The 26522-nt window shown below is 42.0% G+C and overlaps 1 protein-coding gene across 1 annotated transcript; it reads right to left on the bottom strand.

The window, feature by feature from the left end:
* Positions 1–1118: 1118 nt before the first annotated feature.
* Positions 1119–26372, bottom strand: relt (RELT TNF receptor). The gene is made up of 11 exons (XM_070829784.1): positions 26313–26372; positions 12529–12603; positions 12284–12376; positions 11300–11484; positions 10890–10942; positions 10481–10735; positions 5827–5907; positions 5107–5185; positions 2332–2715; positions 1791–1913; positions 1119–1204 (listed from the first exon to the last, which is right to left on the bottom strand). Exons 2-11 carry the CDS (start codon positions 12568–12570, stop codon positions 1201–1203), a joined length of 1299 nt encoding a protein of 432 aa, XP_070685885.1. The 5' UTR covers positions 12571–12603; positions 26313–26372; the 3' UTR covers positions 1119–1200.
* Between the last annotated feature and the right edge of the window lie 150 nt (positions 26373–26522).

The raw sequence follows: 26522 nt of genomic DNA on the forward strand, positions 1-26522 counted from the left end.
CGTACTGTATGCTAACATTATAAAAGCCAGGTCTGTTTGTCTGTACCCGCCCATATTTACATATGTACATTGATTTACATGCTCTATTCTACAAAAGTGATGTCTATCAATCTATACTTTCACGCCAGGGCCCAAATGACAGGTGCAGAATTGAAGTGCCTTTGGGGATGTAGTGTTGTAAAAAAAAAAAAAAAATGCTGTGATACAGTATTGGGACCCACTCTAGGAACACACTTTGGCCCCTGATCATCTACTTGGACCTCCTCTAAGAGCTTTAAATTTACAAATGTCATTAATGCCCACTGCGGGCCGATGAACATTGCTGAATGAATGTTAATCTCAAAGGTTCACTAAGTTCACTCAGTGAATGCAATGAGTTTCTTCTGTTAAGACTACATTCAACATCTTGAAGATCTAAAACCTCAACTCACCGGCACTTCCTAAGTGAGCAGAAGAAGAAAGGCTCACTAAACTTATACAAATATTAAAAACATCAAAATTATATTGAATTTCGTAACATTTTTTTCCATTTAATACTTACTGTAGTGCCACTGTAGTCTTTCATCAAGTGTCATATGACCCAAAATCCATTTTTTTTAATTTTAGGTAATGAAAGCCTTTTATACTTTTAGTTCATGTGGCACTTGACTGCAGACAACTTGGCTCGATGTTTTCATGTGCACGCTCACTGCTGTTTTCTCTTTTTATCAGTTCTCCCGCAGTGTTTTGCAGAAGTGAGCGAGACGCTGTAGTTAGTACATGTAGATGCATCTGTCTGCATGTACTGTATGTGTCAGCCTATGTGTGTTTTGCCCCTTTTTTCTATTTTGTTTACATGGAAGCACAAATACAGAAAGTTTTCTCCTTCTCATCCTTCCTTCTGGTGTCCGGTGCTTTGAATTGGTTATCACAAAGCTCGACTCTTCACTGTGCCCCTCAGAAAACTTCCTCTTTGATTTGGGACAGCGAAGCAGCTGTGATTTGTAAAGTAAGATATATATATATTTTTAAGTAATAATAAATACGGTTATGTTCCTCTTATCGCGTGTATAGAAACAGCTTCTTCCAGCAGGAGGTGGCTCTTGTGGTTTCTTGGTTTCAGTCGTCTAGAAACACCGTCTCTGCCAGCTGTCAAGTCGTAAGCGAATGATGAGGTTATCTTCAGCGAGGTAGCGTTATCGTACACGTGTCTCTGTGTCTTCACCTGAAAGAGAGAGTCCAAATGTCAAGGAGGTGGCGGGATGAGGCCATGAAAGAGAATGAAAGAAGGAGTGAAATGGATTTCCAATTATAAAATCCACTATTAAACTATATAAAGCATTATCAAAGCACACTCCCCTCCTTATTCCTGATTCAGGCTGATTTTAATTTATAAGTGATTACCAACATAATGGATTTTCAAGCGAGGGGCATGATGAACCCAACAAATGGTTTTGACAATAGGCAGAGTCACATGATTCAGGGAGTATTGTGTGCACTTGTGTATTAGAAGACAAAAGGAAGCTCATTTCAGAGGTCCTCTCCTCTGATAAACTGAACATACAGCATAGAGTTTCCTGTCCCAGTAAAACAGACATTATTTTGACATAATTAAGACTTTGCCAGACAAATGTGATCTGACCTGCTGATGATATTGAACCACTTCACAGCACTTTAACTTAATAAAAATTAGGATTGCCTCGTGTGGAAGAACTAGAAAATAATGGGGAAAGATAGAGGCGACTAGTGGGGATTACAGCAAGTGGATGTGAGAAGAGAGCAAGTGTGCGACTGGGCGTTGCAGGGCGTACCTCCTGATGCCAAATGAGGAGCAGAAGGGTTTCCCTCCAAACAGGGAGTTTTGTTGCTCCTGGGATGACACCTTGGTTTCCGTGGTGACAGGCTTGTGCTCGGGGATCTGGGCGACTTGAAATCTGTCATACGAACGATGGATATGACCACTGTTACATTCAACTGACATGGCAGTCATGGCATTATGCGTGTGAGGGAGTGTGAAGCTGTTTGAGACTGTTGTGAGGCTTTAATTGTATTTTCTGCTACTTTTGTGGGTTATTTGAAATCAAGTAATTCCACTGTAGATCTGGTTTACAGATGGTTCTGGCCTTTCTGTAACTTCGCTGCACTGTGGGTTAGGGTTTTGTAGGGTTACGTAATCAGATCCCTCAGTAAAGAGAGCAAATTTAAAATCTTACTCAGCAAACTCACCAATAACAGTATTTCACTTTGTCTTGAACTAAATTGTAAAAAAAAAACTAACAATATGTTTGCATTGCATGTCCCCATGTGTCATGTGACTTGCGTGCTGGGTATGAAAAGAAAGGGATGTCTCACCTCCCCACAGACAACACTGTCAGCTCTCCCTCCTTCTTCTCCTTCACTTCACTCCCCTCCACTTTTTCTTGTACAGTATTTGGCACAGCAGCTTGGGTCCGGTGGGTGTCGACAAACATTCCCCCCAGCAGGGGGTTCTTCTGCTGGTTGGGGGATGTGTCCAAGGAGGGCAGGATGAGGGTCTCAGGGGGCTTCAGGGGGTCTTTGAGGGAATCCAAGGGAGGTATGAGGACAGGGGGCCATTTTCTTTGGGCACAGCGGGTGCAGCGGTAGCCATGTTTTGGGGCCAAGCCAGAGAGGCCAGAGATGGTGTGGAGGTGGGACTGATGGGGGCACAGCCTGGGGAGGGAGCGGAACGGGGACAGGGGAGACAGCATCGGGAACCTGGGAGGAAGAGCAGGAGGAGACGATGAACAACTGATCAGTTACATTTTTAAAATTTTCAGTTTTCTGTTTAATATTCACTTTAGCTTTCCTGTAAATTCAAATTTGAAAGAAAATTCAGAATTTCTGAACATACACTTATCAGCACAGTCTTTCTCTCATCTTGGTCCTATAGGGTCAAATATCTATAACATATTTGTTACTAGCATCACTAAAATGCTAGTTTTATTAGTCCAGACCATTAATTGTATCTCTAATGCTCCCCACTGCTTTTCTAACAGAGCGTTTAAAAGCAGTCAGTGTTGCTAACTAACAAAGTATAGTGCCACATGAGTCCTTTCACACAATTGATAGAAAATCAATTTGAATTGAAATCTAATGTTTTATCTGTTGGATTTGCGCCCTGTGCACGTTCACCCCGGGGGCTCTTTAGTTTTTGTTCTTCCATTGTTCTTTTGTGCAGAGAAAGGCAGAGCAAAAGAGATGAATGCAGCTGTGTGTCCCTGTGTTATACTAGCTAGTGGGTAACCTGTAGTAACCCCAGAGCCTCCCGCCATACACACACATACACGCACACAGGATCTGAAAGCTTTCCAGAATTCGGTGTGTTTATCGTGTGTGTGTTTTAGACTGTTCTCGAATCTAAAGCTCACATGTTACAGCCGTCCATTGAGCAGCATCACACAGCCAGAGGCCCCTGACACTTCTCACCATTGTAGACGTGGTGTACATACTGGAGAGCGTTGGATCCAACTACCATCATATAATGTTGTGACAAGAGCTGAACTTCAGTGATTCTGTTGGAGAGGCTGGGTCGGTGCAGCAGCAAAGAATAGAGGGGCAATTTGGTGTATAAAGATGACAAATAATTCTTTAACGTCTTCTCCTGCCAGTGGTGATAAACGCAGCACGGAGAGCTGAGGAAAAGTCGAAGCACAGTGGTGTGGACTGTGGTATAAAGCAGCATGTTACTGGACTTGTTAGATTAGCTTCTGACTGCTGGAGTGATTTTATTGTCCACAGCTTACAACCAAAGCTCAAACCATAACTGCACTTGGTCATGTAAATTGTGTGACTTCAAGCTATGTGACAACCAATGAGCTTAGTAACAGACAGGGCGCTGAAGCCTCATGACTCAAGAGACAGTGGTTACAAGTGTGTGACACATTCACTTCGGACATGCAGGAGTGAGTCAGTGTCCAAGTATCAGCCCACTGCAGAGCTCCACTGAGGAACTGTAGCCTACTGATGATGACTTTTACATTTTACTTTCCTTTTCACTTTGTTGAAAAAGTACAAAACAATAATACTACTAATAATAATACTACAAAGTTGTCAGATACCAGGTTCTGACAGTGTTCGTGAGGAATCTGGGCCCATTCCTCATGGGCAATAACCTCCAGCTGTCTAATACTCTTAGGTTTGCGTGCTGCAGCCGCCTTCTTCAAATCCCACCAGAGATTTTCTATGGGATTCAAGTCAGGCGACTGTGAAAGCCACTCTGGTATCTTCCAGGACTTTTTCTGAAGCCAAGCCTTGGTGGACTTTGAGGTTTGCTTGGGATCATTGTCCTGTTAAAAGGTCCAGTGACGTCCAAGCTTCAGCTTCCCCACAGATGGCATGATGTTTTATCCACAGATCTCATGATAACTGATTGAATCCTTGTGATGTGTCATGTGTGTTTGAGACAACACCTGATTTGCAAACGAATACTCTTATGAGGGATTCTATTCAGGGGGTGAAGAATGTAGTAGTCATTAAAAGTGGCATTTGTGTTGAATTTGGAAAAACCACCTGTGATATTAGTTATGTTGAGCTATTTCAATTGTTCTTGTTCGACTTGTTCATTGAACACAGCTGAAAGTTTGAAAATGTTGCCAGTACACCTAATTTGCAATGGGGCTTGAATCATTTTAGGTGCAACTCTAGGTCACAACATTTTTAAAAAGTCATACTAATTTATATCAGATTCACATTAAAACTATGTACAATTTTAAAAGAGGTTCTGAATCTAGGTTTATGTCATTATTATTAAAATCTACAGGGAGCGGGGTAACATGCCTAATGTTAGTAGACCCTATCTGCCAAAAGAGTTCTCTGCTTTCATCTCTGAAGAGCAACAAAGTTTTCTTTCACTCTCTCTGCATGAAAATTGTGCCATAAACACACACACACACACACACACACACACACACACACACACACACACACACACACACACACACACACAAACAGTCAAGCACATAGATTTATTAAAGCCTCTTCATTTTTCACTACCTTGCTCTCTCCAAAACTTCCCTTGCCTCAGTGTTCAGCTTTACTTTGAGCAGCGTGACAGAGCAAAAGTATATGATGATTGGTGTGTGTGTGTGTGTGTCTGTGATCTCATACTTGATTGACGAGCCTTTGCTCATGGCCATCTGTTTGCTCTCGTACTCCAGCAGCAGTTCCTCCAGTGCAGCAGCATTTTCTGAATCACACACACACACACAAACATTCAGACTCAATCGATTATGTAGACTACAGTGACAGTCAATGATCTTTTTTGTTCCAGTCAATACTGTAAATCAGAATAACCAAATTCCCTATTAGAAGTTTATAAATAACATCCATCTTTATGTTTATTGATGTGATTGATTGGAAAAGTTAACATCCCTGGGAAACATTTCAGGTAACGTGGCACCACTATAGGATTCCCAGTGTGTCCCAGTAATACCCAGAAAATGCTCATGGCTAACCTTGTGATATGTGAACACAGATTAGAAACATTTATCACTGCTGTGGACAGCCTAAATGTGCTGTTGGCAGACTCTCACATGCTGATTTTTCTATCTCCACTTCAAGAACTTTCTTGTATGTGCATGTCACAAGTTGATGGTTGGCATGATAAAACAGCACTAGTGCCTCCAGTGTCGAATGGTGAATGTACAGAAATGTGCTTGTCTCGTGGTAACTTTTTTATTCTAAGAGGAAAGACTTTTCCCGTCTCTAACATTAACCATCTAAGATGGAGAGCAGAGAGACGTGACGTACTGTAATAACGCTGTGGTCCCCTCTAAAGCCACAAGAGATGATAGCTCTTAAGTGACATCACTGTTGTTCAACACCTACCTTTTTTCTCAGTAATGAGGCGAACCAGAACACTGATGGTGTCTTCATTCAGGTCATCAGATATGTAGGGACAATTGTTACCTAAAGCAAGCACAAAAAAACAGGAGAAAATGACCCTTTACGAACAGATACATACTTTCAAATATTGCATATTGCATTTTAGGTTTTATATCTATTATATTAGAATTATTCCATGTCTCCTTCTGCTCCATGTAACTGCCTCATGCGTAAATACAACACAAGTACAAAAATAATGCCATATGCACATATTAACAAGCAGCCTCATCTTAATATGTATTAAAAAATATTTGGTTTGTGTATTTCAATGTACAGTATGTTTCCCCCTGTTAGGGCTATGTATTACAAAGACAAAACCCGCACTATCAACACAAGGATTTACTTTAAACCTCGATTATAACAACTTCACCCACAGCTGTCAGACAGAGACAGAGTGAGCGCGGTTCACACAGTGCATGTCATTGCTGGGATATTGTGCCCCAGAGCACGATGGGACTGATAAGGATGGATCCGGATGACTGAATAGCAAAGAATAGATATGTCTCCATGGCGACCCCCCACCATCCCATAATAGCACAGCGCAGAGAGGACGGCAATGAGGGCACAGGGGGTCCAGAATAGCTCACTCAGCAATCACGCTCCATTCAGCACTGTTGAGGCACACAGGGCTCTATGTGTGTGTGTGTTGTGTTGTGTGTGTGTGTGTGTGAGATCTACCAGACCCCTAATGCCAGGTGTGTATCTGTGTGTTACAGAGCAAAATGTGACTGTATATCTATACAGTGCATTTGTGTCTATGTGTGTGTGTGTGCATTTCTGTCTTTCTTGCATAAGCAGTGTCAGGCTGTTGTTAGGCCATAACAATAGCTCTGTCTCCACAGGGGCTGTTGCTATGCGAGGATAACGGCATCCACTTCACAGTGTGGCACTCATTCTCCTCTATTTATTCCTTCAACAAAGTCAGACCCATGTGCTCGGTGTTTCAGCGTCAGCCACATCAAGTCAACAGTCCATCGCTCTGTTTTCAGTTTGAGCTGCAGAGTGTAAAAACTCAGTGGATGTTGACCTCCACATTCAAATGCTGCAGTCATGGGGAGCTAACATGGCTGAAACTGAAAACTGCAGACACTAAACCCTTTCACTCTGCCCTTGTGGCTGAACAGGCTGCATAAACACAAAGTTGCAGGTTTTGACTCCAGCTCACGACATGTCTTCCGCCATCAACCCCACGTTCGCACTTTCTGTTTCTCTCTTTCAGCTTTCCTGTCACTGCGCTCTCCGATAACTCAAACTTTTCTCTCTCTGCAGCTGCATTGCCGGAGTTACCTCTGCAGAGTCTGATTTTAGCCCTGCCAAGCTAAGCTTAGCCTCGCTTTAATTCTCCCCCATGGGAGTTCCCCCTGAATGGAGATGATGAGAAAAGTGCTGGAGTAAGACGTTTACCTCTAACCTCAGCCCAGTCAGGACTGCAGCTGACAGATAGACAGACAGACAGACAGGCAGGCAGAAAGACAGACAGATAGCGGATAGTTACATAATAAGAAGAGAGGGAAAGACAGAGAGAGATAGAAATTTTCCTATGTGGCATCCAAGGCCTCCTACTGCCCTCTGGCCATTCCTTTAATCTTAATTTTCTGCTTGCAGTCTTTTACTTTGTTATATTACCAACTCTCTGTAGTTTTTACTAACTTTGCCCGGCACCCTGCTTATATTCCCTCCTCTTGTTTGCCCTTCATCTGCCTCACTCACACATGCAGACTCATAGCTTATCACTGCATCACTGCATCATCTGTCCTCAATGCTGTGCAGGAGGAGAGAAAGAGAAAGAGAGCAGGAACCGTGAGCGAAGGGGGCCTGTCTTTTGCTTTCAGTGGACAACACTACATTTGTGACACATTAACGAAGATAATATCTTTCTTTTATCTTTACATGAAGGTTGAAATTGTGCCTTCAGCTTGTAATCTTTCTGCTCTGCGGCCTATTGTGCATTGTACAAATTACTGATGATATTTTCTTAATCATAAATTTGAGACGTCGCCAAGTTTATAGGTGTCAGACTCTTTTATATATAACTTTTCATGTCAAGTCAAGGGGTTTCGTATGTGGAACACATACAGTCGAATTAAATAACAAAGCTTTTCTACTATGAGCAAGCTAAAGTAAAGTAGATCAAAAAAATGGGGTAGAAGAAGAAAGCAGGGGAAAAGAGGACAGAGAAGAATCCAGAGAGGAAGAAGGAGAGATGATAGAGAAGGAGAGGAGAGGGGAGAAAGAAAGAGGAGACATAAACCGTGAGGTGAGGACCCAACTGAATTATTGATCTGGCTGGGAAAGGAGAGATGGATGGATAGTGTCGTGTTCTGACGGGAAGGGGAGGAGGGTGTGAGGAAACCAAGAAATCGGAATGAATGGAGAGTATAAAGATGGATAAAAAGAGCTGTGTAGGGGTGGGAGTTGAGGGAGTTTCCCTTTGGGTGCAGGGAGCTCTTAAATTTCACAACAAAGTGATTGGAGAGGAAGGAGACTGAGGCAACGCTGAAAACAAAAGGCAGAGATCAGTGACAGAAACACTGTTGCTATGACCTCATATGAAAACATCATCTGAGAATCTCCAAGTGGGGCATGTCTGAGTAATTCTACGCAAAGGGAATTTATGCTTTTTGATGCCATGAGTAGTAGTTTTTTAAGTAGCTATTAGTGACTGAAATAAAAAATAATTTGGTATTTGTATCTGTGAAAAACATTGCTACTTAATACAAACATTTTAATCCCACTGACAGATGCAGCAAGCTAAAGCGGCAGGTGTTGTGCAAACGTAAGCAGTTTTGTGACGTGCAGACAGAAAGTCTGATCTGTTGAGGCAGCAGCTGTGCTCTGACGCTCCTGATGCCTGACACCACGTATGGCTGTGTGGCTGTCACACAGGTTTACTCTGAGCCCCGCACCATCAGGTGAGTGAGGGAAAAGTCAGCTAAGCCATTAAACCTGTTAATGCTCCATGCTGAATGACAGTAACTGTACATATACACGGATGGTGAGAAGGCATGAAAAGGAGTTGCAAAAGAGTAAGGAAAAAATACCTGAAAGGGTATTTTATTAGATTTTTAACTCGATGAGCCCTTTGTGTAGCCTCTGCAAGTCAATGGCTGTTTGAAGTAGCAGTCCAATACACTCATTTGCTTTCTTGCATAGAGTTAGATGAGATGATTAATACCAATTGCACCCAGTCTTTGTGCTAAGCTAAGCTAACCACCTGCTGGCAGTAGCTGCATATCAAATGATCACATACAAAGGTGGTATGAGTCTTCTCATCCAACTCTCAGCCTGAAAGCGCTAGAATAAGTGCATGTCCCAACAGTCCCCAGACAAACTATTGCTTTAAGCCATGTGTGAGTTTTTGCATGAGGCAACCAAGTTAACACAATGGCAACTTTTCAATATTTGCTTAATCGAATGACCTCTCTCTGACTCACATTTTGAGTCTGTGCAACATCAGTGTCATATGTACTTTGTGGAAATGTACCAGCAAATCCAAACTTCATTGTGGGTTCGGTCCCACAGTTTAAAGAAGGTGCTCCGAGCAGCGCAACAGTAGATAACATATCCCATGTGACCTGAGGGTTTTACCTGCTATACAAGCCTGAGAACAAGACAGGAACAGTACACCAAGTACAACCGATGCATAAAGGGAATGTGGGTGTACTTCTCGCATTGTGTGCACGGCAATGTAAACCAATATAGAGAGTATGGATGGTGTTTGCTTCACCATCATGATGAAGCCAGGTGTTATTGTGGCCGCAGGTGAGTTGTTACCTGACAAGAACAGATTTCTAAGTTCAAAGAGATCAGAAATGGTTTCCATTTGGGTCAATGGCTGCAGTACTATGAGAGGCCTATGAAGAGTCCTCTAGGACTCTACACTGTTACAAAGGGCAGGAATAAAGAGGGCTCATGTTACTGTGAGACTGTGCAAACCACAGGGAACGGGTGTGGTAACTCAACACTTGTTTTATTGCTGCACTCCTCTGTGTCTGTATTTGTCTCTCTCTAAACTCTTTTTAGTTTTCCATTTATTGATGCATATCTCTCTTTCAGTTAATACTGACACATCCCTCCCCTTCTTCCTCCCCCATCTGTCTTTACACTCCTTTCTGTGTTTATCCAAGTCAGTTTCTCTCTGACGTCAGCAGGGCGAGTGAGTTGATGGGAATGCTTTTTTTCCCCCCAGATAGGAAAATTGCAAGAATAACAGTGCGTGCTTAGAAAAACACAGCATGCATGACATGTAATGACCCCTGCAGGGTCAAAGTTCAAAGAGAGAGAGAGCCTCCCATGTAGGCTAGCGTGCAGTCACATCACAGGACTGTGGTTGGACACAGAGATGCTGCCCTTCAGGCTCGGCTTTGCCCTGATTCCTAACAACGCTGAACCACATCTTGTGCATGCGTGTGTGCTAATTTGGCATTTTTATGGGCAAGCGCGACAACAACCTGGACATAAATGCTAGTTTCAATAATCACTCTTCCTGCCTCCCTCTATCTTTTGCTCTTTTTCTTCTCTCCTCCCATTTTCTCCCATTCTTTGCTCTCATTCTAAAAAGTGTTTTTCGCAGTTTCTATCATTTCATCCCTCTCACCGTCTTTCTGTGGCGTGGCAGTTTCTTCATCCCCTCCCTCCTTGTCGGCAGTGCAGCGGTACCCTTTCTTCTTCAGGATGTTGCAGATGAGGATGCCCAACAGACCCATCACGCAGAAGATGGGCACCAATGCAAACACAGCGTACTCCGCCGTCTTCTCCTCAGCGCTGCGTACCACTGTGCCATTGACCGGCCCTCCTGCACTGCTGGATGGGCCTTTACCAACTGTACGGACCGTTCTGACACGCAAGGATGCTGAGAGAGAGCAGGAGAAGAGGAAACAGAGAAAAAAGAAAGCAGGATGTAAGAGCAGAAACATGGTCTGGAACAAACGATAGTTGTGACTGATGAACAAGCAGCACGTCAAGTTAAAATCATTGTCAGATACATGCTGCAGGATCATGCTTACTTTTCACACAGGGACTTTGGGTGGAAACTTCCGCTGTGGTAGTGAAGTGAAACCTGCAAATGGAAAAAGAAAGAAGACAAAAGAGTACAATAAGAAAGGTGGACAGAGAGAAAATAAAGTAGGGGACTATTTTACAAAGAATGAACCATTGGTTTTAGCCAGTGGCTTCTTTCACCGGGTGCTTGATGTCGATTGGCCATTGTGGTGAATGATGCGTGTGTGTGTGGGCTGGTGTTCTTTTTTTGTTTTCTTGACACAAAGAAAATGACAGGACTTAATTTAAAGCTACATGTCCGAGCAAAGCCCCTTGAATGTCAAGGCTACAGTTTCATTGAAAAGTGAGTGGATTAACAGGCCGACAACAAACAGAGACAAATGTACAAACTGAGAGACAGACTGGCAGCCCTTACCCAGGCAGACAGTCCCCACAGACAGCATCAGAGGTCGCAGTGCCAGGGGTTGCAACCTTACGGCCGAGGATCTTGCAGGAGGTGTGCGGATGGCAAAGTTCAGAGTCTAATGTGTCTGAAAAGCTTCCGGTTGGGCACAATCGGCACTGCACTTCCTCTGTCGGACTTCTGATCTGCCCACAAGCCTGGCAAGAAGGAAAACATTTCTCAACTCAGAAAAGTAGCTAAAGAGGCTGCAAAAAGCATTAAATGAAACATCCCTCTGGTGCTCTCAAAGTGTTAGTGTCAAACTTGTAGCAACTTTAATGGCACAGTGGGCAGCTTTTAATTACACACCTTATCTCAGTGTTATGTGGGATTAAAACAATAAAATCTTTATACTTCCGCATAAATAGCTTCATAGACTGTTCAACAAAGCTACACTAAATAATGTCTGGTATTTTTGTTGTATTAGTAACAGCATGTGATCTACAACACAAGCTTCATGAACACAAGAGTCATAAATGCGTATCATCATTTGACACCGATCTATGGAAGCAAATAACTTGATTTATGTTGACTGCTGTGACTCAAAACATAAATTACAAGGTTAGACAGGAATTGCTTTCAACATGCAATTTGAGAAAAAACTCTAGATCACAGGCCAGGGGCTTGGCACGTAGTTAGGTGGTAGGAATCAACTTTTTTACCCACAGAGAATTACTGAAAATATGAATGCATAGCAATTAATTTGGTTACTGTAAATACTGTGATTTGTACAGTAATGGGATGAGATTCAGAGAGGAACCTGTCAGACATTCAACATTTAAGTGTCAGGTTGGGAGGGGAGGATAAGGACCATGAGGTGAAAATATGTAGAGAATAAGGGGGAAAGTATTTAGAGAGAACACAAAAAGCACCTGATAGCAACAGATATCGTCATGGCAGCGATATAATGTGCTGAAAATGTGTTATTAATCGTTTTGTTTCAGTTTATAGCCTCACCTTGGAAGGCTCCTTGCCAGCTGGGCATTGCAGACACACACACCCTTCCCCCCACCGACACTGCACTGCTGCAGTCCCACCACAGCCAAACACCTGGAAGACACACACAAGCTCATGAGTCAGTGGAGGTTTGCAGTAAAATTGAGAGCCCACATTTACTAAATCACGCTGCACATGCCCCCCGGTTTACAAGGTCTATTAAATGTTAGCAAGTTTTGCATGAATACACACACAAACACATTTACCGTGAGAAGGACGAGAGCTGAGCAGCAAAGGTGGTTCCTCATCTTCTTCAATGTATTCTTCTATGTACATATGATCTACAGGTGAGAAAGAGAAAGGGGTTAATCATATTTTAGAACATGGTCAGGTTCACATACATGTTTTAAAGTACATGAAATAAAAATAATCCTCGTCACCTCAGTCAACACAATGTGGAAACACAATATAATGACATTTTGTGTGCCAAGAAACCTTTCCTTGTCAGATATGGATGACACATAACTGCATGATATATCACAACATAACAAACACAAACATACAGAAGCATGCACGTCACACAGCACCCCACACGCTCACATGGCGAAAAACACCTGAGTCATTTTTTGTGACTTATCCAGAGCGCAGTGACTCGAGTGAGAGGGAGGCGAGGAGCAGTTGCAAATGCCGTAAATAACATTTAAAGTGAATCAGGTTCTTATTATGGACAGGAGTGAATGTATCAGGGCTTTTCTCAGGCTATTTTAGAGCCCCAGGTACTCACATACACACTTAAAGCACTTATTCACGCTGCAACATATTCATTTGTGAACAAATTCATGTTTTCTCAACATTTTCTGACATTTGGCATTCACAGGGGGACATATGGTAAGTTAGAGAGACAAAATATTTCTATGGATTAATGTAATCAAAGGTAGGAGATATCATGGTAGAGAGGACAAAGACATGGAGAAGCTCAACCAATCAGGACAATCCTTGCATCCACACTGATGTGCTCATGTGTTTAGATCTGTGTGTCACAAGCTATATTATTGTGTTACAGAAAGACAATGTTGTCATCTCTAAAGTTAGCTATTTGCAAATGGAAATTCAAGTAGCAGTACTCCCCACAGCACACACACATACATGTTCATATCTAAACAGAACAAGTGGTTGGAAAAGCATCTATTCCTGTCCTTTACTGATGCTGCTATATACTGTCACCTCATGGTCTATTTATTGCATCCTCAGACATACACTGGCTCTAACATTGCTAGTGAAAGACACAGTGTAAGTCCTCAGATAGAGTTTTCACTGCTTAATGTAACATGCTGAAATCATGTTATATAAGCATGATATTTTGTCACAGTATACAGGCAGTGCAGTTGCACGGTCCCCCAACATGTAGAGGATTATGGTTCAATTCCTGTTACAGCAAATATGCCAAAGTGTCACTGAATAAGGAAAATATCGACTAGCAGGTCTGAATCTAAACCTTTAAACTGTTTTATTTTCTAGATCTACAGGTTTCCAACTGATAAGTGACAAATAATTTGACAACTGACGGCAAGTTTTTTTTTTTGCACGAAAGCTGTAATTCCAAATATATGACCACAATTACAGGACTTTGACTTCATACGGGATAATTATTATCAGGGGGGACCTCGGTCTGTCAGCATACAGCATACAGGCTATTTGTGGTGGAGATTTTATGCTCAGAATTATAGACATGACAGATTAACAACATAACATAAAAATCATTTATTGCAAAACCAAAGATTGACAGTGCAATATTAAAAATGTTTTTTATTTCTACTCTGTACTTTTCTCCCAGAGGACGAGTGACTGACAGACTGGTTGGCTGGTTGGCCCCAAGTTGGCTTGTAAAACAGCCACTGACCAAAGCAAAGATACAAGAGATATTTGAAATATGTCAAACAAAAAGGAAAGAGAATGAATATTGACAGAAGAAGGAAAGAGAGGATGGACGAAAGAAAAGATAAGAAACTGAGGAAATGCAATAGAGTCTAAGGTAGAGGAGCAGAAAGAAAAGATGGAGAAAGACATCATGGCTAAGACAGTTAAAGAAAGAGTAACTACACACCAGGACGAGACAATGAGAGAGAGAGGGGAGAGACATAGCAGTATACTTACCCCAGACTTGCAGCTGACTGACACAGTTGCCGTGGCAACTCAGCGAGGATGCTGTTTGTGCTGCTACAAATGCTGAATCAGGACCGAACTCAAATACGCTCTAACTTTCTTCTAAAATGACATGAGCATTTAATAAAAGTCGTATTTGTTGCTACTTGGACAAGTAACTCAAAAATGACTAGTGGCCTTAACAGGGACAGAATTAAGATTAAAAAAATCTGAAATTCTATGAGGATCTATCTGTGAGACAAAGTTAACGATAAAATGCAACTTGAAAAGTCAGAGAAGTGACACAAAATTTCTCAGTGTGGCTGAATGGAGAATTCAGTGTACCTGCTTGTGTCTTATACTGTCATTGTGACCACAGACACACCCCTGACGTCCTTAGGACATGCCCCTTCTATCACAGCTAAAACTGTGTTTCTGTGTGTGTGTGTGTGTGTGTGTGTGTGTGTGTGTGTGTGTGTGAGGGGTGAGGCCACTTTAATGCACCTCTTCACCTTTGACCACACAGCAAAACATAGTGTTTTAAACATTAGTTAGCAAGCAAATCAACACTCCTCCACTCAAACCCATTCATTCTCTTTCTATGTGTGGTCAGCACACAAACACACACTTGCACGGACACACACGCACACACACACAGCTCATATGCCTATACAGCATATAGTGTAGAAGTGCAGTAAGTATATGGTGATACACCATGCACTTGCATACATTATCTGAGCATTCATTTACATTGTTGACACACACATAAGACACATACACACATATGTGAATACACATCTGGAATGCCATAACATCCAGCCAACACCAAGCTGTGCCTTGTACAAACAAGAAAATAAAAAATGTAACGAGTTTATGATTTTGGCCCGGCAAAGCCCTTATGCCAATGACAGGCTGCTAGAGCATAATTTCAGGGAGGAAGAGAAAGATAAAGCAAGGACAGAAAAACCACTAGTTTGAAAAAACAACACAGGGCTGAAGGACAAGGGCCGATAGAGATGTAGAGGAAGAGAAAAGAGAGAGAGGGAGGGATGGAAAGAGGAGAAAGTGGCAGGGAGTGAGATCTGCTAAAGCCTGATAGAATGATATATATAGAAGCATTTGTTAAAATGCCATACAGACCAGAGCAAGACGCTAATTACAAGTCACACTCGCGCACATACATATACACTCATACACACATGCAAACATGCGCTCACAAACACACACAACACATGACACACAGCTGGAAAAAAAAAGGGAAAAAAAACGATCAATAAAACGACAATGATAGAGAGAGCAAAACAAAAATGGGACCTACAATTAAGTACCTCTTTTTTTGGAAAGTGTCAACTAACAAATTGGACCGGGTTAGAGGGGTTGAGGAATGCTGGGTTTTCCAGAGACAACCTCGCTTGACCTCTAGATGTGCAGCCACTGAAACGACTGTACTTAAACTCCAGCAGAGCAACTTGAAACTGATTTATCATGTGATGAATGCACATAATCTGAAAATCACCATTGTACAGCAGCATTACATTTTTCAGAGGTTGGGTTGAGAATCTAACAAAAAGTAGGTCATGGCGGAGAGATATGAAGGGGTTTGAACCAAGTCTCGTCAGTTCAGACTGTCAACTGTTTCACCTGTTGGCTCTCCACGGGTCAAGGAAGTGTAGCGGCAGAAACACATGAAAATGTGCTTGAAATACAAAATGCGAGACGAGAGCACGTCCAAAAAGGATGTTCAAAACGTGCCAGCTCCCTGACCACTGTCCTCAGAAGTCAGCCATTCACAGCCAGACAATCCGAGCCAGCACTGTCTGCATGAGATGCATTTGCATTTAAAGCCAGTTTGTCTGAGGTTTCCCCCCACAAACCCACTACAAAAGCGACCGCCACACGTGGAACTTCCACTGGACTTAGAGGCACATGGCTGCCCGTGTGTCCACGCGTGGCATTGTCCGCCCTCAAACACCCATCCCTCGCTTCCTTCAGTGTATCCAAGACAAAGTGCCACTCAGACCCACAGCAGTGCAGAATTCACCTTTTAAAGGAATAGTTCCACATCTTGGTACAATTATTCATGTTTAGCTTAGCATAAAGACTGGAGACGGGAAAACAAATAGAGTCGTTATGTTCAAAAGTAACAAAATCCATCTACCAGCACCTCTAAACCTTGATAAATAGTCCTGCACACAATCCTCCATATATTCACCAAAAACCTCAACTTTTAGAAAATGACTGTTTTATTACCTGATAAAAGTATAAAAACTACACATTCTACATGTTAATTAGTGAGATGTAGAGGTGCTGGTAGGCAGATGCTGGACAGAGCCAAGCTAGCTGTTCCCCCATGTTCAAGTCTTTATGCTAAGCTAAGCTAACAGGCTGCTGGCTGTAACCTCATATTTAACAGACAGACATGAGATTGGTGTCGAACTTTTCATTTAACTCTCAGCAAAAAAGTGAATTAGCCTATTTCCAAATTGTCAAACTACTGAATTTAGAAACCTCTGACTGCTTATTCATCCTCCTTTAACACCTCCATTCACCACTTCTTGAAAAGTCATGAACCCAAAGTAAACCTCAATCAGTTGTGTGACTCATTCCTCTTAACACAGGGTGTTGAGTAATGTTTTAAGTTATCACATTTGTGGCTTGGATGTTCAACACAGATGCACTAAACAATGAAAAACTATTCAGTCTGAGACTTTACTTGATCCCTGCCAAGGATATTGGACGTCTTTATCTGTTTGCTGGAACTTTTGTGTCTCACATCCTTGAACTCTCATACTCTCACTCTCCTCCTCAGCTCTTGAGCTGTCGATCCTGTAATTGGATTTTATTGTTTGCACGTTTCCTTTTTCTTTTGCTTCAGGCCTGTGCTGGTCATGAGATTTGGTTTGGAGGCAGATAGAAGTGTGGGCAGACAGAGTAGAGAGAAAGAAAGAATCAGAGAGAGAGAGAGCGGAGAAAGAGCAGGATATAACAGGATATTAACACTTCTCAGAATATCCCAGCATACACAACAAAAAGCCAACAGACACCAACACCCAGCACGCCTTCGTCATTTTATGTGAATGGACGAAAACAACAAAACAGGATAAAAACTACAAAACAGGATAAAAATTCAAAAACACCTCAAAGGAAAGGGAGAAAAGCATAATGACTGTAAAACAATAATTATCCAAAACCCTCTGTGCTGTTGTTTGGCACATTCAAATAACAAGGCGCGACAACATCAGATGACCAGTCACATTTTCTGTTTTGTTCAGGAAACCTAAAAATAGCAGTAATAAAGAAGTAACAGCAAAGTCATGACAAAAACACGGACATTATTCTATTCTGTGGTGGTTTTGGGGGCGAGGACCAAAGTCACAGTTAATGTGTTTGAGATCTTTTTCTGGCTCCTTGATGTCATGCAGCAGCTGAGCTGAGAAATCCTTCTGGATGAAGCTGTGAAGGAAGGAAGGAACCACAAAAGAGGAAACACAAGAATGAGTGGAACTCATCGCCTTTCAGTCTGAGGTGACTGAGCAGCAGGAGAGATCAAGGGTGAACTGGGGTCAAGCTGCCACGTTATTGGCTTCCAAACAGTGAGCCATGTTTGTCAAGTATGCATGATTCTGGTCGGACATGAGACTCCATAGTGATCTTGTTTTTAATGACCAAAAAGTAATTTAGTGTCAAATCTACAGGCAAAATACATTTATCACGCTCACTGATCTTCCATATTTAAGTAGACCAAAGTCTGATCATAACAACAATGAGCCATCTGCTGGATCAACAGCTTCATTGATTGGTTGTGACTTGAAGTAGATTGGACAGAAAAACAAACACAGTTCTACAAAACTGGTTTTCTTCAAAATGTGACCTATTTGTACCAGAGTATTATAAAAATAATATGTTATTTGGTCATTATATAGACAGCAAGGGACTTTGCTGTTACATTCAAGGAATCAATTAATGTATTGTTGCATGCATTAAAATGCAAATTTTCAGACAAGAAAAATCTTCTTGAAATCATGTACATGACAATAAATTCCAGCGCATATGAGACTGCTCAGCCACTACGAAGCTCAACGTCAGACTAAGCCGATGGAACTTAAAAAGCAGCAGTTCTCACCTGGTGGGTCACAATCAAAACATTGTCATTTCATTTCAGTGTGAAGGTCTGTCTACATGTACTGTGGTGAATGTTTGCTAGCAGCAAACACAAAACACCATGACCAAATGGATTACATGACATCCATGACGTGGATTACATTCACTTTATTCTTTTCAGCAAACGTTTTACTGCCATGTTCTTGTTCTTATTAGCCCTTATAGCATGTCATGCTGTAAAATAGCAGTGTTTTGGTACAGGCACAGTTGGCTGCTGAGTTAGCCCATGTGTGCATTGTGATTTAATGACTACAAAGATATGTGTATCCTGAGATTAAACCAGCTGAGAACAACATATTTCAAGCTTCAAAGTCTTCTGAACAACCAGATGTATGATGTGAATAAAGACTATGTACATTGTGTATATTTGCTGGCTTGGGTCCAGCCTCTGTCTGAGTGACGATAATAAACTGTGCCCTGGGGAGTCATCTGACATCTGAGGCTATAGGTAGAGGCCAGGGTGGGAGAGAAGCTTTTAAAATTCTATGTTTAGCAGCAGCAGTGTCTGCAAACTTAACAGTGCAGCAGGCAATTTTCAGTGCATGGGCAGCTTCAGTATACTGCTATACTGCTGAGAGTCTGCTGTAAAGAGGATACTTGGACAAACTCATCAAAGCACATGATCTTAACTTTCCCTGACCCTTGATCAGGTAGTTCTACTAGCCTAACATTAACCAAAATGCATCTGAGGAGGTACTACGTTTAGGGTAGGGCTCATTGAAAGTTGTAGTTTTCACTGTTGGGCTTTGCTTCAGGCTTTGCTCCAGGTCAAGTTTACTGTGCAGTGTTTTTCTCTCCTATTGGTCAAAAAGCCTCACAGACATCAACACCACTGACTTACTGTGTCCTGGAAATATTTGACTGGAATGAATCATGATGACATTCCACAGAAGCATCACCTATTTCTAACCAACTGAACTACTGGATTTAAATATCTTCAGCTTTCTGTCATTTGCTGTGTGGCTTCAGCGATGCATCAGAGCTTATTTTCTCTACAGGTTGACGAATCCTCCTTCGTCTTAGTCACAAAGGCCTTTCAAAATCCATTAGACTATAACAAAAATGCACTATCATCAAGCTCAAAACAGGGTTGTTTCTCTTGATTCCTGAAGAGTCCTAACCTCACAAAAAGCACATTTTGTGGCAGTGACATTATGCTCTATATATTTTATGTGATCTTGGCTGAGGAAACCCTCGGGCCTTTCAAAAGCACAAAAGATGTGGATTCCCCTCTCTGTCATGAAGTAGACGAGCCAGACAAAAGAAGTCAACCACCAGATTCCCGTGCCAATAATGGCTACCTGTTAATCCTGTCCAGCCTTGGGGAACACCTCGTTGTGATGCACAAGAGAATTATCTTACGGCCCATGGGGTGAAGTACAATAGAAAAGAACTGAGCCGGCAAAGAAAGGTTTAAGGTAATTATACTCCATTATCCATCAGACATTTCGTGGACTGAAAGATAATGTGCACGTGTATGGCAACGACGTGATCGGGACAACCATACCCTCTGTTTGACATAATGGAAGTGCCCATTATCGGCACATGAAAGATTGATTTACGCCAACACTTTCTACGTTAGTGCTCAGACAATGTCTCATTATGGGGAGCGTGTCTGATAACTGGACGGGTGTCGACTCTCCACACACGTCTGCAGATGCGTTTCTCTCACTGTCTCTTCGTGCCCGTCATTCCTCCTCTGTGTCCTTGGGTTGACGTGATGTCAGTCGTCATGTTTTCCAGCTGGAACTGTACACCAGCAGAAACTTAACGGGCCTCTCTCGTGTCTCCGGCTGCACGCTGTCTGTCAGACATCGCCGAGTTGGAACGAGGGAGGTCCAATTGACCAGAGAGAGTGAGGAGAGAGGAAGAACAGACAGGAGAGACAGACGCGGGGAGGTGTTCGGCTTGTTTACAGCTCTGTGATACAGAGTAAGGCCACTGCAGCAACCGGAGATCCCTCAATACATCAGGGTGGCTGTGCGCTGTCCTAGTTTCCTGCAGCCTCCATGAATACAGATGAATACAAAGGAAACTCTAGTGATACAACAGAAATGTTTCCTTTTCCTTTTGTTCATTAGAAACAGATGCCACATCTTATGGTACGCCATAATCTAATCTAAATTCACAAATGCTTGAGTGACAGTTCCCACAAAAATAGCTTTCCAGTCACCATGTCCATCCTTCTGTCTTCATCTGAAGTGAAAATATACAAATGGGAGGCATGAATTGGTAGCGTTTGCACAGATTTCTTAAGCTAACTTGAAAAAACTTGAAACTTTGAAAGTGGTGAAGACCATTTTGTGTGTCATGCATTTTGATTGCAATATCTGCCTCTGCCTCAACAAGCTTAAACTGCACTAACCTGTCTTTTTTTTTAACGAGGAGACACTTTGCTATTATTTGAAGCCACCAGAAGCCAACCACAAACCAAATGGGGTTACAAAACAACCATAAAATAAACGTGTTCTGCTCAATTTTCTGGGCTTTACGCGACAAAAGCAGAGCATGGCGCAATCTGAGTTGTGAAAGTGTGTATGAGAGAAGGTGTTTTTGAGAGCCTGGTATTTTCTCTTACATCACCAGCGTCATTATAACTGGATATAAATCAGCTCCTTATGTTCCAACACCTTACATTTTAATTCACAACCCCCCCCCCCCCCCCACACACACACACACACACACACACACACACACACACACACAAACACACAAGCTCTATATAAAAGTCAGCATGCATCCACTATAAAAAATAATTCCCATTTTCACAGACACGAATATGTGCATGCAGAGTAAAAACAACACTTCCAACATGCAATCTCTATTTGTCGAACAAATACGGAGGATTTAGTTAATTACTGTTTTAGTCAGTGGAAAAGTCTACTCTACTACTCACAAGAGAGTCATTAGCAGTAGAGTATAGTTCAGAAGCTGAGCTCAGGTAGAGAAAACATGGTTTTCATCCCTCAACAGATTTTATGTGTTCATCTTATTCTTATTTTTTTAAAGAACTGGTGAGTATCCAAAATTTCAAAATTGCAGATAGGTAGGTGCAAACTAATCTTATCCTGCTCTGCAGGAAAGCTGAAGTGATGAGAGAGTTGGCTAGTTCAGCTTTGCAGAGAAATGTAAACCTTGAAGAACTGTGTCTCAAATGAAAAGTTAGACATTTTAGGAAAGCTATTTGCTTTCTTGTCGAAAAATAGAGGAGGAGACAGTAGCAGGTTAGCTTAGCTTAGCATAAAGACAGGGGCATAAAGAAAAAAAGGGTAAACAGGAAGCCTAACTTTGTACTAAACTGAAAAAAACAGCACCTATAAGGCTCACTGATTACCATGTTACATTTCATTAGTTTAATCAACAAAAAGCTAACCCTTGACCATGTGTGCAGACCATTGCCCCTCATAGATTGCAAATATACTCAAAAGTATTTATGCTTTGCTTCTTGTAAATATTAAATAAATGACATATAATGTGTTCATTATAGAGGTTCTGCTTGGTAGATCTGTGACTCTCTGACAAAGCCAGGCTAGTTTTTCCCCCCTGTTTTCAGTCTTATTGCTAAGCTAAGCATTTCCTGGCTCTTGCTTTATATTGAAGCTAAGAGATACAGCTAAGAGAGTGCCATCAATCTACTCATTCAGCTCCCGTCAAGAAAGCAAATAAGTGTATTTACCGAAATGCCAAGCTATTCCTTTAAAGGATGGTCGGGTCAGTGAGTCCAAAACTGAGACATTCCCTCACTGGAGAAGTGTAGGCCAGAGTGAGTGAACAATAAGGATCTTAACCAGACCTGTGGGAATGTCAAACACGATAAACAGCTCCATATGTGTCCTGAGTGTACTGTAATAAACTGTGCATATGTGGAAGCAGTTCCTTAAACTATGATGTGCATGAGGATTTCGAAACCCTGCAGTTTGCCCCCAACATGCAAAGCCTACCACAGACACGCACACTCACTTCCACATATATTTATGGATCTAAATAGGCTGTCTTTCCAGTTGTATTCGATAACTCCATAAAAGTGCTGCTACAGACCAGAGGCTCAATTTCCTGCTTTCTTGGCTACATCGTCATTACTCAGTGGTTGTTTTGAAACTGGCCATGTCCGTAGCACTCCTCACATGAGGGATTGTGTGGACCCTCTCCAAAATATGAGACACACATACACTTACACACACACACACACACACACACACACACACACACACACACACATATACACAGTCAATCACTTGTGCCTCATCACAAAGGGATCGACTCGGACATGCTGGTGTGTGATTTACTCTGGCAGCTAAAAGCCAGCGACTGGTTACTGGCAAGTTCAGCTAGCAGATTGTGGTTGCCTTACAACTTCATCTTTCCTCCCCCAGAGCCAACATGTGGGGGAGCAAAGGTTCGCAGTCTCTTTTTCCTCTTTTTTTTGAAGCTTATTTTTAAGACTGTGTCATTAAACACAGTAGGGAGCGACGGGGCAGATGGAGGAGACTGAGGGGGGAAAGGTCATGAACAGGGTCAGACTGCTGCTTTTGTCCTGACTGTTAATGACTATTTCACTATTAACATTTTATAGAATAAATCAGCAAATAATTGACAGATTAATCAATAATGAAAACAATTGTTAGTACACTCAAGTAAAGAACAAGCTCTTACTTACTTTCCAACACTGTGTATATATTATAATTATCATATAAAGCTTCACTTTATAGTGTAGTTTGGTCCCAGTCAAAGGGTAATTTGTCACAGTTGCAACAGTGTTGTGTTTTCAAGGCAGCTTTTTTCTTGTATAACACAATTCACCGGAAAATATTTACTAGCGATAAAATATGACACCACGACATACATTGACCTTTGTAAACTTCACGGACAAAGGAGCTGAAACATCCGGGATGTGACTTCTTTCCATGTCCTGACTTTCCAAAGAATGAACTCAACAGTCTGAAACTCCTCTGCAGCATGACTTGCAGTTTTCTCAGTTTCCTGTAAGATCATGAGAGTGCAGCAGATGAACAGATAAACATATAAAAAAAAAGAGACATGCTGGTCTCCTGAGAGAGAAAAATCTTCTCCTGAGAGAAGGAATGCGTGGTGTACATTTTTGGATACTAAAGTCCATCAAATTCTGCCTTTTCATTAAACGATAATTAAGCTTTCTCGTGTGTGTGCATGCAAGTGTGAGTGAGTGTCAGTAGGCCAGCGTGTTGGCATGCTCGTGCCAGCGTCTTTCCAGGTTTTTGTGTCCAGGTCCCCCTGTAATTATACAATCCTCCATCAATCTGCGAGAGCGGAGTGCTGATCCAGCTTGGATCGGGATCTGCGGCCAGTGCCGCGGGAATTTCTTTGGCCCGGAGTTTTCTGGCTGACATTGGGAAAGCAGGCACGGGGACGGAAGGCCGTCTGGAGGGATTCCCAACCACTCTGGTTGGACCGACGGACAGACGGATGACAGGATTGATGGCCTATTTAAAGTCTAGCTGTGTCTTTGACTTCCACACATACATGGGCTCAAACTGAGCTGCATCTGGCATCGGTTACACTGATAATCCATGCATACATACGGTTGTTATCAGCTCCAAGCTGCGACACATACTTCAGTCTCCCCATGCCTCTCTTGTCTTGCCGGTGTCCCTATTTCTCACTATATCTTCCTCTCTTTTGTCTCTTCTTCTCTTTTCTCTTCCTTTTCTCATCCTGTCATCTCTGTTTCTCCCCAGAACGATGAGTACAGTGTGCATTAAATGTTGGGTGGGGTAGAGCGTAAAATATGGGTTAAATTTTGCTCAGGATAAACCCACGGTTACACACACCCCTTCCTGATTGAGGCATTTGTGTGTAACTGTGTGTGTATACGTGTGTGTGTGTGGTATAATTGCAGATGTCAGCCCTTGTGCAGTTAACTGTAACATCAGTTGAGCACACAATATGATGACATGAGGACAAAATGTGACTTTCTGCCAGAAAGACACACATCTACAGTGCACACTTGTGCAACACACGGATTATCATCTGTGTGTCTACGCATTTAAAATTAATATACAATGATGTCTTATTCCATTCAGTCAGTCTATGCTGCTATCAAAGAAGGAAAAGATGTGTTCAAAAGCATTTTGTAGCTGGTTAAAATCAAGTTGATGTTGGAGAAAGTGTACAATAGTCAAAATATTTCTTCTTAAAGTGGCTTCTAACACATTGTTGTTCTCATACAAATCTGTGGAATCATGTAATCTGACCTATGTAGTTATTTTCAAGTAAGACCAATATACTTTTGTGACTATAATGATAGCACTGCACTGTTTTACTGTTGCTTAAAAAGAATAAACTATAATCTTCGAAAAAAAAACATATTTTCTGCCTGAAGCCTGGTCCAACAGATGGCAGCCATGTTAAAGGGTTCACTCTGCATTTTTTAAAGTGAGTGTGTGAGCTTGGAAAGACTTTCGGGTCAAACCACCTCCTCTCTTCTCCACTCCAACTCCAACTTTTATGATATATCGTGATAAAAACATGCTTTGGCCAAACCAAGAGAAGCCCTGGGCTCCAATACATTTTAACATCTCCACACATGCTCTTTTTCCCACAAAAAGGGGAGAAAAGCCTTGACAGGAAACAGGAAACAGGAAGCTTGTCTCTCGCCTCTCGTAGTCAATATCAAATATTTAAAAAGTGGCACCTATCCAGCAAGATCCTTCCTTAACATGCCTGCGTCATAGTAATATTAGGGACGAGCCAGTGAAGCTGCACAGGCCCTCTTGTGGAAGTGTGTGTGTGTGAGTGTGTGTGAGTCGAAGCCTCTTATTGATACAAGCATGCAGGAATTTGGTCTCAGACAAAAGGAGCCCTAGACCCAAATCGACTCTTGTGTAAGTGTGTGTATCTAGGATGGCTGCCCTCATTGCACAGTGCGGTGGGATCATTACGCAGCAGTACATTCAACCACAACCATGGTGATAAGACACAAGTTTAAATGAGCAAACACACAGTGTAACAGAGAAAAGTGTGTGAGAGAGTCATGTCAATATCATTACTGTTTACTAATACTTTGTCAGATGACTTTACATGTCTCATCCATATGATAAAATCCCCATATAGACATATGTAATATGGAAACAAAGCAGATCCGGGACTTTTCACTTCATTAAAACGAGAGGAGGAGGATCGTACTACCAGTGAGGTCATCACGTACCCATGACAGTGCGTCAAGCATGCCTCACTCATTGTCATTAGAAACACACACTGAAGCTCTTTTAGTTATTATATTAAATTAACTACCAGGTACAGGTATTCATCTGCCTTATAAGAGAACATCCACAACAATCTGATGAATTACCAAAACCAGGAGCTGGTAAACTATCCATAGATTCAATCATTCAATCAAAAATGTTAACTTTATGCTTGGAAACCTGCAAGCAGATACAATAAACAGCCACAAAGCGCAGATGTAGACGACTAACTCAGTTTGTTCGTTTAAAATATTCGCTGTCTTCAGCCTTAAACCTGCTGAAACAAGCAGACGGGAGTTAATTCACCCTGAAGTATATTAAATGTGTATCAATAAGTGCCGTGAAACGCAGTGGTGTGATCACACAGTCTGAATATGTCATATTACCGTCGTGCGTAAAAGTGGTCATGACGGTCGGACAGACTTTGCGGCGAGAAAAGCTCCACACAGACAAAACTAAACTACCGGCTTCGGCAGCCAATCACACTGTTACTCCAGGGTAAAAAAAAAAAAAGTTGTCGGACCTACCGGTTTGGTGAATAAATGGAGTTGAAATCAATGTTCAGACACGAGCATCATCAGCAGTAGTGGACAGAGTTGGTTGGTGTGATAAAAAAAAAGACGCTGGAGAACAGATGAAAACCGCAAAGCCGGTAAGCGAGGTTCCCCCTCTCTCTGGCTCCAGTGTGTGTGTGTGTGTGTGTGTCTGTGTGTGTGAAAAAACGGACATAAACACTG

Source organism: Pempheris klunzingeri, chromosome 4 (assembly GCF_042242105.1).
Source record: "Pempheris klunzingeri isolate RE-2024b chromosome 4, fPemKlu1.hap1, whole genome shotgun sequence".
Classification (NCBI taxonomy): Eukaryota; Metazoa; Chordata; class Actinopteri; order Acropomatiformes; family Pempheridae; genus Pempheris; species Pempheris klunzingeri.

Excerpts from the sequence above, each read along its gene's own strand:
- relt (XM_070829784.1), bottom strand. The coding sequence starts at position 12,570 with ATGAGGAACCACCTTTGCTGCTCAGCTCTCGTCCTTCTCACG. Across the intron at positions 12,377-12,528 it reads CAGCTCTCGTCCTTCTCACG|GTGTTTGGCTGTGGTGGGAC; the intron begins GTAAATGTGTTT and ends TGTGTCTTCCAG. Across the intron at positions 5,186-5,826 it reads CCTCATTACTGAGAAAAAAG|AAAATGCTGCTGCACTGGAG; the intron begins GTAGGTGTTGAA and ends TGTGTGATTCAG.